This window comes from Henckelia pumila, chromosome 2 (genome assembly GCF_033568475.1).
Source record: "Henckelia pumila isolate YLH828 chromosome 2, ASM3356847v2, whole genome shotgun sequence".
In the NCBI taxonomy this organism is placed as follows: Eukaryota; Viridiplantae; Streptophyta; class Magnoliopsida; order Lamiales; family Gesneriaceae; genus Henckelia; species Henckelia pumila.
Window position 1 is genome coordinate 72,090,867 of NC_133121.1, and position 15,010 is coordinate 72,105,876.

Genomic DNA, 15,010 nt, shown 5'->3' on the forward strand with positions numbered 1-15,010 from the left:
CTTTATGCTCACTTCCGATAGATGTGAACCCTTCAGGTTGAGACATGTAAATTTCTTCCTTAATATCCCCATTAAGAAAAGCTGTCTTCACATCCATCTGCCATATTTCATAGTCATACCATGCGGCAATGGCAAGCAATATCCTTATGGACTTGAACATTGCGACTGGAGAAAAAGTTTCTTCAAAGTCAACTCCTTGCCTTTGAGTATAACCTTTTGCCACCAATCGAGCCTTGAAGGTCAGAACCTTCCCATCCGTCCCAAGCTTCCTCTTGTAAATCCATTTACACCCTATAGAAACAATTCCTTCAGGTGGATCCACAAGATTCCACACTTGGTTCGAATACATGGAATTCATCTCAGATTCCATAGCTTCAAGCCACTTGGATGAATCGGCATCAGACAATGCTTCCTTGAAGGTCCTTGGATCACATCCATGGTCAGGCTCATCTTGGCCCTCTTCAAGAAGCAGACCATACCTCATAGGTGGTCTTGAGATCCTCTCGGATCTTCTAGGAGCTAGTGTCTCCTCTCTTGGCTGTTCGGGTGTGGGTTCCACAATCGTGGGTGTTTCTCGAACTTCTTCGAGTTCTATCATCTCCCATTTTCTATCCAATAGAAATTCCTTCTCCAAGAAGGTTGCATTCCTAGAAACAAACACCTTTGTTTCTTTGGGATGATAGAAATAATATCCAACCGAATTCCTTGGATATCCCACGAAGTAGCATAAAATGGATCGAGCATCCAATTTATCTCCCACTATCTGTTTTACATAAGCAGGGCATCCCCATATTCTTAGATAAGAATACTTTGGAGATTTTCCCATCCATATCTCATATGGTGTCTTATCAACTGCCTTTGAATGGACATTGTTCAACAACAGTGCCGCTGTCTCAAGTGCATATCCCCAAAAGGATGACGGCAACTCCGTGAACCCCATCATAGACCGAACCATGTCCATCAAAGTTCGATTACGACGTTCTGAAACACCATTCAACTGAGGTGTACCAAGAGGAGTCCACTGTGAGAGAATCCCATTCTCCCTAAGATACTCTTGGAATTCAGTACTCAAGTACTCACCACCTCGATCCGATCGAAGTGCCTTGATGCTTTGTCCCAATTGTTTTTCTACTTCATTTCTGAATTCTTTGAACTTTTCAAAAGCTTCAGATTTGTATTTCATCAAATACACATACCCATACCTAGAGAAGTCATCGGTAAAGGTAATGAAGTAAGAATGTCCGTGCTTAGTGGTGATGCTAAGTGGACCACACACATCTGTATGGATCAAATCCAACAGTCCCTTGGCTCGCTCCACATGGCCCTTAAAGGGAATTTTGGTCATCTTTCCTTTTAGACAGGGTTCACAAGTAGTAAGAGAATTAATATCAGACATATCAAACATGCCTTCTCCCACTAGCTTGTTCATCCTTTTAAAAGATATATGACCTAATCGAGCATGCCATAAGTGTGCTGGATTTAGAGTATCTTGTTTTCTTTTGGATGTTGTTGATATCTCTTGGACATTATACATAGGAATATCTTTTAATTTTAAATTATAGAGATCATTTTCCAATTGTCCTGTACCAATTAAACATTCATTCTTGTAAATATTGCAAACACCTTTGCCAAATAAACAAGAATATCCATCTTTATCAAGCATAGAAATGGAAACAATGTTTTTCACCAATTCTGGTACAAACAAAACATCTCTCAAACATAATTTAAAATCATTGTCCAACAATAAGTAAACATCTCCAATAGCTTTGGCTGCAACTCTTGCCCCATTGCCCATCCTCAAGAAGGTCTCACCATCTCTGAGTCTCCTACTTCTTGCCATCACCTGCAAATCATTACAGAGATGTGAGCCACAGCCGGTATCCAATACCCAAGAAGAAGAGTTAAGTGAAATGTTTACTTCAATGTAGAACATACCTTTTCCAGAACCATTCTGGTCAAGATATTCCTTGCAATTACGCTTCCAATGTCCAGGTTTCTTACAGTGATGACAGACGTCATTAGTCTTGTTAGCCTTAACTGGTGTGGCTACCACAACGGGACTCGGAGCTTGCCTTTTCAAGGGCATGTTATTTTTGGGAGCATGGAAGGAACGCTTCTTTCCCTTCCCATGTGGTCTATTCTTTGAACCAGATGAAGATCCCACATAAAGAACCGGCTTCTCTTTCTTGATTGTGGATTCAAACGTAACAAGCATGTTAACCAACTCCTCAAGGGTTGGATCTAACCTGTTCATGTTGAAATTCACCACAAAAGGATCAAATGAGCTAGGCAGTGACAAGAGCAACACGTCTGTGGTCAACTTAGTTGGTAGCACAAGATCCATGCTAACGAGTTTCTCCACGAGCCCAATCAACTTCAGGCCATGCTCATGGACCGAAGCCCCATCTCGCATGCGCAAAGTGATTAGCTCCTTGACAATCGCATGTCGAAGAGGGCGTGTTTGTTCACCAAAAAATTCTTTGAGATGCAAATGAATGTCTGCAGCATGATTTGCACTCTCAAAACGTCGCTGAAGCTCATCATTCATAGAAGCCTGCATATAACACTTGGCTTTCAAGTCATGGTCACACCAATCCTTGTAAGTCTGTAGCTCCTCAGGGCTACAATCAGTCGGAGCCGTATCAGGGGGCGACTCATCAAGTGTGTATGCAATCTTTTCCGAGTTCAAGACGATTTTCAAATTTCTTAGCCAATCGAGGTAATTTGGACCGGTCAGTAAATGTTTGTCGAGTATTGCAGACAACGGATTGCGAATTGATGACATTGTCAAAACTTTGTACTGAAAAATAATAACAGATAAATGTCAATGACTTTTTAAAATATTTAATAAGATATGAAGTATGGACTTTAACTTTATAAATATTTACTCCCACTGTTTTGACATTTTTACTACCCTCTAGTAAAAACGGGAAACTCCTTTCCTCAGTAGGTACATAAGGTCCAATTAGCCAATTACGATCCCGAATAATATCAGCCAATCATAATTTCTAAAAGGTAGTTTCCAATTGCATCTCCATGCAACCCTTACGTAAACTTTTGTCTCACGCTTGATTAGGACCCAATAATATGACGTCGTTCATCTTTACGTGTCAAGCCTTACCCATCGATATCGAACCTTAATGGACGGTCGCCATGAGTTCCCCCAATAATATGAGCCGAAGTCATGGGAGTTCCACGTAGTTCACATCACCATGTCAATGGATGTCACAGATTTCCGGCATCCAAGCCCCCCCAATAATATGAGCCGAGCATTGAATACGGGTAGCGTTCGTCATGCATCTATTGTCGATGGAAAACATGGAAATTATAAACAAATTTATAATTCCCCTTTTCGTGCTTGATATAAATTTTGAATCTAATTCAAAATGAGGGTTTTTAATTTTGAAAAGGTCTCATCATTAATTTTAAAGATCGCCATGTTTGATCGTATGTTTGCCGGATTCATGCAACTTTGTTATTATAAAATAATAACGCACATACTAATTAATAAGGATGATTAATCGCCCCAAAAACTATTTGGCCCGTGTGAGCCAAACACGGGCCTAGGTCCAATTCTTAGGGAATGCATGGGATGCAAATGCAACAATTACATAAGCTTCCAATATTTACATGTCTTGAATCTTCATAATTCATCATGGCCCACCATCTTCCAATCTTGAACTTCCGCTATTAAATATTTTACATGAAAATATCCATGGCAAATAGGGATACATCTCATGGGGTGGGAACGGGCCATAAACCAAGCCCACTTTGTAATTTGATAATTATTACAACCATTCAACACAAAATATCCTAGCATACACCTAGCAAATTGGTATTGGGCTTTTAATCATCCTTCATGCACAATATCACATATCATACACTATCAATTAATTATCTCAATAATTAATTGATCAAATATTATATATCTTGGTCCAATCACTAACCACCACAATTATAAAATAAATTAACAAAATAAACAAACACCTTTGTTTACTTTCAAATTAATTTATTTATAATTGAATTTCTTGTAAATCACAATTTACTATAAATAATCAAAGTCACACTTTAACTATTTATTTTATGAGAAAAATCACATATTATAAAGTTTAATTTTTCATAAAAATTAACTATAATATATTTAACAATTTAGGGCCTATGAAACATGATATTCCAAAACACCTTTTGAAAAACTCAAGTCGTCATAGTCGTCACCGAAACTCCGTCGCCGGATTCCAGCCAATTTTTTTTTTTATTTTATTAAAAATATGGGGCAGCCCATGGCTGCCCCTAGGACACCTTCGGGCAGCCCACGGGCTGCCCGAAAATAAAAAAAATAATTTTTATAAAATTTTCCCTAAATGTTAAAATATTGATTTTCTCATGCGGTTAGAAATTGACCTCAACATAATATCCAATAAATACTACACAAAAGAGTAACCTAGGCTCTGATACCACTGAAGGGGATCGGTTAACTCGTGCCCGGAAACGCAGCGGAAATATAAAATTTTTAATAAAAGAAATCCGAGCACTTGTGTAGTATTCAAAAAACTCAAACAACCATAGGGTGTTTAGAATTTTACCTATCAATCTCAAAGATTGATTTATGGCTCCAACCAAGTTGATAAACAACTAGGCTCTTGAAAAAATGGTAGACTCAATCTACAAGCTTCCAAGAGCACTCCTTGCTCAAAATGGATTCAACTCTTCGAGCCTCCGAATAAGGTCCACGACTAGACGATCTAAATCCACTCTAAATATGCACTAGAATATTTAGAGGATTTTTCATTGAGATATCATTTTAATTCTTCCTCAAAATGAAAGAAAAATTTGGAGAAAATTGCCAAGGAGTGTTCGGCCACTATGGTTGAATTGGAATGGAATATTGTGTGTTATATGTATATATTATTCATAATAATATATTAATGGTTAAGGATTTAATGGGTACAATTAAACATGCATGGAAAATTGCAAGGCATGCATGAAAAATTGCAAACCATCTTACAACCCTTCAAATTCCATACACACACATATATATATCATATATATATATATATACACGCCTATATATATATACATATATAAATATATATATTTAAATGTAATTTGAACTTATTTTTAATTAATTATTAAACTTAAACCCATTTAAGTTTAATCAATTAATTAAATTTAACTTGAACCCATTCAAGTCCACTAGTATCAATAATTATACAACACTATATTAATTTGAGCTCTACTAGACTCAATAGTGTTTAATTAATTCAACACTTGAATTAATTTAATTATTTGTACATTAAAATGTCTACTAGTGTTAAATTAATTCAACACTTGAATTAATTAACTAAGTTCAAAATAATAGTTTAGAAAATCACCATTTTCATAAACTAATTATTTTAAGTCAACTTTTAATCTTGGAACACATTCACAAATTAAAAGTTACTTATTCCATTCATTCTCCAATTTAGAAGTCAAACTTCTAATTTATTTTACTTATAAACTCCTTTATAAGTTATTCAACACAATGAACTAATTTTAATCTCAACGGGATCTAGAAAGCTAGTACTTGTGTGACCCTCAATGGTTCACTGATACAACTAGCAGTGGGTTCACATCTCCATATGATTCAGGATCAACAAGTCCCTTATATGAGCATACCCTAGATAGCTCCATTCTTATTAATCAACACATTGATAATAAGAACGTCAGAAAACTCAAGTCTGATAGTACCCAACCAGTCATGTAAACATCTAGCAGCATTGCTTACATGACTCCCTAGGTATCAAATGATAGTGCCTGCAAGAACCAATCAATTATGGTTAGCGTACAGTACGGTCCCTTCAACTCATATATCCCGACCGATTCGACAACCATTGGTTTATCGAGAGTTGTCATTGAATCGATAACTATGTGTCATGCCGTAGTTGCATCGAAAGTGTAATTCAAGAAACTCCTTTCTTAATTACCACTTACTCTGATCAGAGATTTCAAGCTACGTATGCATGATATAACATAGGATATCCATACCCGTAGGTAAGCGGTGAATCCCCGACTACAATGCATTGACTCATATATGTTTCGTCACAACACCCAACATTGCCACCTGATGACCCCAGATGAGTCGGTAAACAAGTCAAAGTGAAGCACTAGCATATAGAGTCTCCATGTTGTCCCGGGTTATAGGACTAATGGTGTACAACTATAAACTAGGACTTCTCCACTCGATAAGTGAGAACCACTTGGAAAATCCTTTAGGGAGGGTTGTTCAGTGCACTCTACAAGGAGCACCTATTTGCATGCTTGGACATCTCCATGTCCCCTACCAATGAAACATGGTACTCACATCGCAAATACTAGTCTCAAGCTCGAGCAGCCTTTATCCTTCTTTATGGCGGCTGAATCGACTAGGAACAGTTTAGAATATACAGTATTCCAAATATGAGTTTCATGATAGTCATCACATGACCATCTCATATTCTTTCTACTATTTGTATATTCAAGGGCTTTATCTATGCAGCTTGCATGGGTATAAAGATAAAGATGTGCCAAATTAAATAATGTCAAATATTATTAAAATAAAGATTGTCATACAAGAGTTTTCTCAAGGACCATCGGCCAACACATTGGCTCGACGGGCACCTACTCTAACAATCACGAGAAGCTGGATTTAGCGCGAGAAAAAGCAATAGCAAGAAAAATAAGATGAATGAAGTTGTGTGGAAACAGTTTGCATGCTTTAAAGAAGGGCATACAGATGAAAGTCGACGGAATGAGCAAGAAAAAGATGATCAACCGAAAAAAGAAAGAGCTCGTGGTGAAGTTAGAACTGGTTGTAAGTCAAGAATTTCAATCGTCAAGGAACAAACCGGGTCTAATTGGATCGTCAAGACCTTAAAGTCACAATCATCCACTTTCGAGTCCTTCAAAAGTGCATTTACTACGATCACATCGCAATGTCTCGACAGCAAAGAAAACATTGACTCAACAGTTTTCACAAGCTAATGTGCCAACTTGTCAACAAATGCGGTTATTGGAAATAGAGTATGGAGGGCCTGAGCATGTAGGCTGCACAGAAAAAGATATTAGAAACCTTGAGAAACAAATAAGGAATGAACACAAGGGTGTTGATGCTGAATCACTGATTGAGTTCTTTGCATCTGAAAAAGAGAAGAATTCGGATTTTTTCTATGATTTTGAGACTGATTCAGACAACAGATTTAATAAGTGTTTTTGGGCTGATGCTGTATCAAGGAGGGCATATGGTGTATTTGGTGATGTAGTTGTGTTTGATACAACATATAACACCAACAGATATGGGATGATCTTTGCACCATTTGTAGGAGTTAATCATCATCATCAGACAATTATTTTTTGTTGTGGCTTTCTAAGTGACGAGAAAACTGAGTCTTTTGTTTGGTTGTTTAACAAGTTTATGGAAGCCATGCCTAAAGGTGCACCAAACGTAATTATTACTGACCAGGATCCTGCTATGACGAAAGCTATTGCAAAAGTTTTCCCTCAAACAGTGCACCGATATTGTTTGTGGCACATACTAAACAAATTCTCAGATAAACTAGACCCGGTGACTTTTCGTGACCATTATCAAATGATAAAGAATGCCATTGCAAATTCGACAACACCAGATGATTTTGATAGGTCCTGGAAAGAGGTTATCAAGTGTGCTAAATTGGAGCATAATGGTTGGTTGTCATTGATGTATGAAATACGACACAAGTGGGTGCCAGCATATTTTAACCATGTATTTTCAGCTGGAATGTCAAGTAGTCAGAGATCTGAAAGTTCACATTCATTTTTCAAAAGGTATGTTTCTAATAAGAACTCGCTGATGGATTTTATGATACGTTTCAATAGGGCACTCAAACACCAAAGATATAATGAGTTAGTTGCTGATCATATTGATATAAATGAACGTCCCAAGATGAAGTCAAAATGGCCAATGGAAACTCAAATGGTTAATGTGTACACGAGAAAAAAGTGGGTTGAGTTTCAAACTGAAATAAGTGAGAGTGTTTGTTATTATGTGCAACAAATCTCTATAGCAGTTGATTCAGTGCTTTACAATGTGATGAATTTTCAAAGCTGCTCCTCCTCAAAACCAAGGGTGCTCGCACATGACAAACAAAAAGATTTCATATCGTGTAGTTGTATGAAATTTGATTTTGAGGGCATTCCATGTAGGCACATGTTGGCATTTTTTCGTATCAACCAAGTGTTTCAATTGCCTGATAAGTATATACTGAAACGATGGACACGAGATGCAAAGGATGGAGAATATGCCTTAGGTGTTGAAAATATCAGCGATGATCCAGAAAAGTTTTTGATGTCAAGACACTCGAGGTTATCACATAAAGCTTCAATATTAATTGATGATGCATCTTTGACTGATGAAGGGGCAAAATTCTTGGATGAACAATTTGATTATATCTCCAGCAAAATTAAAGATATGAATCGTAATAAAACATTCAGCAATACTGTTCAAAGGAAGAAAATTGCTGACGAGACCCCTGATATTATTGATCCTTCTGAAGTGAGAACAAAGGGATGTGGGAAGAGATTGAAATCATCAAAAGAGAAGTCAAACTCGAAAGATAGGGTATGTCATGGATGTGGGCGTCGAGGTGTGTCACATGACAAACGCAACTGTCCAAATTTAAATGATGGGTATGTGTCAGTTATTTTTATAAATTAATTTATGTGAATGCTATGCATTTTTTTCGAAAAGCAATTATTTCATTAAATTAAATTTTGTAAATATGACGATGAGTTGTGTACTAGATCAACTGTGGATAATCATCATAGCAAAGATGACAACGCAGACGAAGAAGATTTTGAATCTATAGCTGGTATCATAAATCTTTGTTTTATTAAATTATATTGTATCATTGACAAATTGATGTTAATAATTGTCTATATTATTACAGGTTCTAACAACATGCGAACAACTGGAACGCGTTTGGATGACTGAAGTTCATTTATGTGTCATGTTGTAGATGTTGGAATGCATCTGAATAAATTATACTCTCATTTCTACTCATGATGTTTCATCTTTGAATTTTGGTGATTTTTTTCCCCAAGTAAGTTGTTTCTGAAGAAGGTGATGGTGTGAAGAGTAAGATGTTGGATTAAGTTATAAATTATTTGGGAGAGTTTTTCAAAATAGTCAGATTGTTATTTAGTTGTATTGATCTATTTATTTGTTCTTAATGAAATACATGAACCCCATCAACAATAAATTTTTCCAAAGAAAATTGGTATAAAATTATCTTTTTGTAAAAAAAAAATACAAAACTCAAAACTATTCGATAAACCATAAATTATACACGAGACCATAGATTTCATAAGTTCATGGCTACAATAGTTTTTCCCATTTCAGCTATTTACATAGTTCGAAGGATTAACAATTAACTCTAAGAGTCAACCTTAGTCCAAAGGATACAATTAACTACTTGAGGATTTCCATCCCATATCAAGACTTCAGATCTGTGACCCTTGCAATTAAGCCAACTAACCCATAGCCTGCTCCAACTTCGGTCACCTTTTTAGCTCTGGAAAATTTGAGAAAGAACAATAACTAAACCATGGAAAAACGCCATCAGAATATAATTAAATCAAGAAGTTATGATAATCTGAAACTATTACGGCGTGACAAAGAATATAAACCAAAAAACGCCATCATATATACAATTTTTTTAAAAAAATCAACAGATTTGAAAATCATTAAACTAATTCACGGCATCACCAAAGTTCAATTACGCATGCATCCTCGTCTATTATTTCAATACTTACACTTGTTCACAGCACCAAGTAATTAAATGAAATATTTTCAAAATACCCATTCTACATATTATATTATCTTTGAAGAACATTGTGATCCCACCATTACCCAGAAAGGGGAAGGGAAATTACAATCTAATTCCAATTACGGATATTCCTAACCTAAAAGATCACTAGGCCAAAAACGAGAGGCATAGGTAAGCTACTCTGTTAAAAATTCAAACGCACCTTTCCCGTCTTTGTTCTAAACTACGGTACCCAATAACCCAAAAATACACGATTCTTATTTTAAAGTTTAATCTAATAACTAAAAACTAAATTAGTAAACTCAGATAATCACGTGGAGAAACCAATTCTGATTGGAAGAGGAAAGCAAATATATGTATACGATTACCTATAATCTAACAACTAAAACTATATTAATAAACTCTGATAATTATGTAGAGAATTAACGAGTTCATATAATTGAATTGAAAGAATTCGCAAACATGCGTGTACGATTACCTATACTTCAAAGAAGAAAGCGAAGCGGCGTGTTGTCTTGGGACGGCAGGAAGCTGTGTGTCAATGGGAGAAGATAACTCACGAGAAAAATTTGGCAGAAAAAGAGAGTCGTATGAAAGAATTATGCATAAAATTTGAATAGGAAAGCAAATATGTGCGCAAGAAAATACCTAGAATTAAGAGAACTCACGAGAGAAATATGCAGAAAAAACGTTTCTCTTTATTGTTTTAAATCTGATGTGTTTGCCATGTGGCTACCAGCGTGGCAGGTGGGCACAATATGGTGCCCACTTTCTGGCAGGATAGAAAATCTGTATATATATATATATAAATAAATTAATAATTAAAACCATCCTTATAAATCAACTATAACATCCTTTATATATATATATAAAAAGAAATTAATAATTAAAACCATCCTTATAAATCAAATATAACATCATTGAGCTAAAAAAACAAAAATTGGGAAAGGAAATCAGATTATATATATAAAGAAATTAATAATTAAAACCATACTTATAAATCAACTACAACCTTTAATCATTGAGCTTAAAAAAAAAATTGAGAAACAAAATCAGATTGAATTAGAAGATGAATAGACTTGTTTCCCAAAAGTGCCGCAGAATGAACGTATGATCATAAAGTCAAGATCACGATATGAAAGTACGGACATCATATAATAAATTAATATGAAATTAAATAACTAATGAATAATTTATAAATAATGATTTATGAATTCGCATTCCACCTACCATATTGCAATTTTGGATGTTGATTTGAAAAATAAAATAATACTGATGATTAAGCGAGGGCCGAGTGTTGAATTTTAATTCGTTAAATAGACTTTTAAAAATTCAATCTCTCCATTAATTAATTAATTCTCTTTACCGGTTGTTAATGAGATAATTCAAGAATCACAGTGGATGTTTTTGGTATACACAGTGTAAGCTTTCGGTTTTAATACATCAGTGTGCAAAGTAAACTACGGTTAAAAAAATAATAGTACTTGACAAAGATTAAATAACAAAATACCCCTTGTTTAATTATTGGAAATGGCTGACACCTCAAAGGTAGTTTTTGAAAAAGCTTTCTACGAAGCACTTTTAAACTTTTCATTCATAAAATTTTGAATTTTATAAAAAAAAAGTTGAAAAATACTGCTTCATAGAAACTTTCTCAAACACTACTTAAGACCTTTTGAAATTATAAAATACATGTTAAGAAGTTGATGCTAATAATTTGTTATTATACAAATTAGGAAATTAAAATAATATTGTAAGATATGAGAATTGAAGCTATATCTACCACCCAAAAGTATACATAAAGGATGTCCCACATGGTTATATGCCTTTATTCATTGATAATCACAAACCTAACTACGGTTTAGTTTTCAATTTTGGTTGGTAAAGTTTCTAATTGATGTTTTTACTTATTAATTACAAGTGTTATACCGTTAAAAAAAACGAAACTCTAGTTTGGTTAATTAATCTGGGGGCCAAGAACTATTTTTTTATTTTAAAAATATTCTTTAAGACTTAAAAAAATTAAAATTTTTATTCTATTTATAAAATATCCCAACTTGTGATATGATCAATCAATATGTGAAGATAAATATAATATCATGATTGATTATGAAAGGTCTAATTAATATAATGCATAAAGTATAAGATTATTATTATTTTAAAAAAAATTAATAACCTTTCTCTTTTCATACATAAAAAATTTTGCCTTTTGACTTGCGTGGCGATTGTATGGATATAGACTACCGTTTCATAAAGTATTAACTGATTGAGATATTCCTTTTCAGTACTAACATTTTTTTAAAAAAATCATAATTGCGTTTCTACGAAAAAATTTGAAAAATGTTTTGAACAGATAGGGAACATATTTGATAAAAATGGAGTAAAGACATATTTTGAGAAATTCAAATTTATACACGATATTATATTTATGCCTAGGAAAACCAACAATTTCGTTACTAGGACCTAATTTGGTCGCTACATGTTCGCAAGTCTTAAAATATGCAGAGTCAGAAGTTCTTTCTATGACAATTTTTGGGAATTGGAATTTAGAAATTATTATATATGAAATTGATTTATAGTCAACTTCTACAAAAGCAAAATAATAAGTTGACCAGATAATGCGGGTTTTTATTAAATTTAATGTAAAATAAAAAATTAATTTCAAAAATAATGTTTTTAAAATTATATATTACAAATACCGCAAAACTCTGTCAAGACAAGCGTCCGCTATCTCTGACAGAGGACAATGCCACATGGGCAGCGTCCGCTGTTAGAGACAGAGGACGCTGCCTATGTGGCAATTTATTATTATTATAATTTTTTAATTTTATTGTATTTTCTTTTTTAATTAATTATATAATTAATAAATATTTTTATAAACTTATAATTTATTTATTATTAACTTGTAATTTTGTTTATCAAATTTTTAAATTTTAATTTAAAATTTTGATTTTATTGTCCATCTAAAAAATTATTAAGGAGACGAAAATAAATAAGTAAATTGATTAAATGATTTTTTATCAGTTATATTTATAAAAATATTGTTAACCTAAATAAAAATATTTTATAAAAATTCTTCACTTACCATATTAATATTATTTTTTAAAATTTAAACACATAATAAAAAGTCTCGTTTATATATAATTAAAATGTGAAAGTTTAATTGTAAAAATTTAAAGTATACTTAGTAAAAATAAATAAATATTTGTTAACAAAAATTAAAATTTTACAAAATAAATATTAATGATGACAATATGTTTTAAATATACAATTTTTTCAAACATAAAATATTTTACGAATGAACTCATCTAGGTTTGTTAATATAATTGAAATACTATCATAAATCCAAAAAAATTAAAATAAGTCAACAACAACTGATATAACAACTTTGTAATTAAAAAATAAAATTTATAATAAATATAAAAATAATAAAAATATATTTTTATTTATGTTAACCAATATTTTTATAAGTATAACTGATAAAAAAATTTCATTTACTGACTTTAATTTTTTATTTTTGTCTCTTTAATAATTTTTTAAATGGACATCAAAATCGAAATTTAAAATTAAAATTAATCACTTTTGAGATAAAAAAAATTCCACAAAAATATTTTTATAAACTTATAATTTATTTATTTTAAATGTGGAATTTTGTTTCTCAAAATTTATTAATTTTAATTTTAAATTTCGATTTTGATATCCATTTAAAAAATTATTAAAGAGACGAAAATAAAAAAAATATAGTCATTAAATGAAATTTTTTGATCAGTTATATTTATAATAATATTGGTTAACATAAATAAAAATATCTTTTTCGAATTTTAATTATATATAAACGAGACTTTTATTATGTGTTTAAATTTTAAAAAATAATATTAATATGATAAATGTAGAATTTTTATAAAATATTTTTTATTTAGGTTAACAATATTTTTATAAATATAACTGATAAAAAAATCATTTAATCAATTTACTTTTTTATTTCAGTCTCTTTAATAATTTTTTAGGACAAAAAATTCGAAATTTTATTAAAATTTGAGAAACAAAATTACAAGTTAATAATAAATAAATTATAAGTTTATAAAAATATTTATTAATTATATAATTAATTAAAAAATGAAATAAAATAAAAATTATAATAATAATAAATTGCCACATAGGCAGCGTCCTCCGTCTCTGACAGTGGATGCTGCCTATGTGGCATTGCCCTCTGTCAGAGATAGCGGACAGTAGAATATAATATTTCAGCGTCTGACAGAGTTTTGCTGTATTTATGATATATAATTTTAAACACATTATTTTTAAAATTAGATTTTTATTTTACATTAAATTTAATAAAAACCCCAGATAATGCAGTTACATCAAAGAGATTGCCGTCATTGAAAAATACTACGTGTACATGAGAACCACAACAGCTATATTATAATGTGTAATTGATAAATCTTGGGTTTAATGTAATAAATTATAAACTATGTTAGTCAGATAAATTATTTTAAGCAAGTGTGTGCGACGAACTCAACCAAGAAAATGTTGATACAGAAAATCCAAATCATTATCATCTAGTACTCCATATTCTAGTTCCACCAACTCGAATAGACATGCGACTAATTTTGTATTAGTTACATATTGTGAAAAACCAAAATTTCAGTCAAGGAATAAATTTTAGTTGAGGACTGAAATTCTGTTGAGGTTCGAAAATTTCAGTCACCGAATACCAGTCGACTGACCAGTTTAGTTTAGCATTCAGTTTCCATTTCGTAACAGTCAACATATAGTCTGAGATTTGTAACAGACAAATTAACTCAAAATTAAGGCAAATAAATGACATTAAAGTGGAGCTTAATAGTCAAAATTGTGCCTATAATTAAATAGCATATGGAAAAATGTTACACGAAATTCTGTATAAAAAAATAGATAAGATTCGAGTGAAAATAGAGCATTTCTGAACAAGAGGACCAGTTGAGCACGATCAGTTGAGCAGTCAGTCAAGCAGTCAATTGAGCAAGTGCAAACCCTGTGCAAAGTTCACCAAAATTTGTGTTTAGCAAACTACAGTAAATGGGCTTTTCGATTTAAAACTAATTACATGCTTTAAAATTGATTCTAGCATGATAGAGTTTTCAAATCCTGATCTTCAAAAATTTAAACTCTGATTTATGATTTTCCTGATGCACTTACTTGTGAACTAGTGG

General features: G+C 32.4%; 1 protein-coding gene across 1 annotated transcript; it reads left to right on the forward strand.

Moving 5' to 3' along the window:
* Window positions 1-6,699: 6,699 nt before the first annotated feature.
* Window positions 6,700-8,983, forward strand: LOC140877732 (protein FAR1-RELATED SEQUENCE 5-like). The gene is made up of 4 exons (XM_073281299.1): window positions 6,700-6,829; window positions 6,963-8,679; window positions 8,794-8,861; window positions 8,940-8,983. The coding sequence occupies exons 1-4, from the start codon at window positions 6,700-6,702 to the stop codon at window positions 8,981-8,983; spliced, it is 1,959 nt and encodes a 652-aa protein (XP_073137400.1).
* The last annotated feature ends 6,027 nt before the right edge of the window (window positions 8,984-15,010 follow it).

Excerpts from the sequence above, each read along its gene's own strand:
- LOC140877732 (XM_073281299.1), top strand. The coding sequence starts at position 6,700 with ATGAATGAAGTTGTGTGGAAACAGTTTGCATGCTTTAAAGAAGGGCAT. Across the intron at positions 6,830-6,962 it reads TGGTGAAGTTAGAACTGGTT|CAAAGAAAACATTGACTCAA; the intron begins GTAAGTCAAGAA and ends ATGTCTCGACAG. Across the intron at positions 8,680-8,793 it reads TGTCCAAATTTAAATGATGG|ATCAACTGTGGATAATCATC; the intron begins GTATGTGTCAGT and ends GTTGTGTACTAG.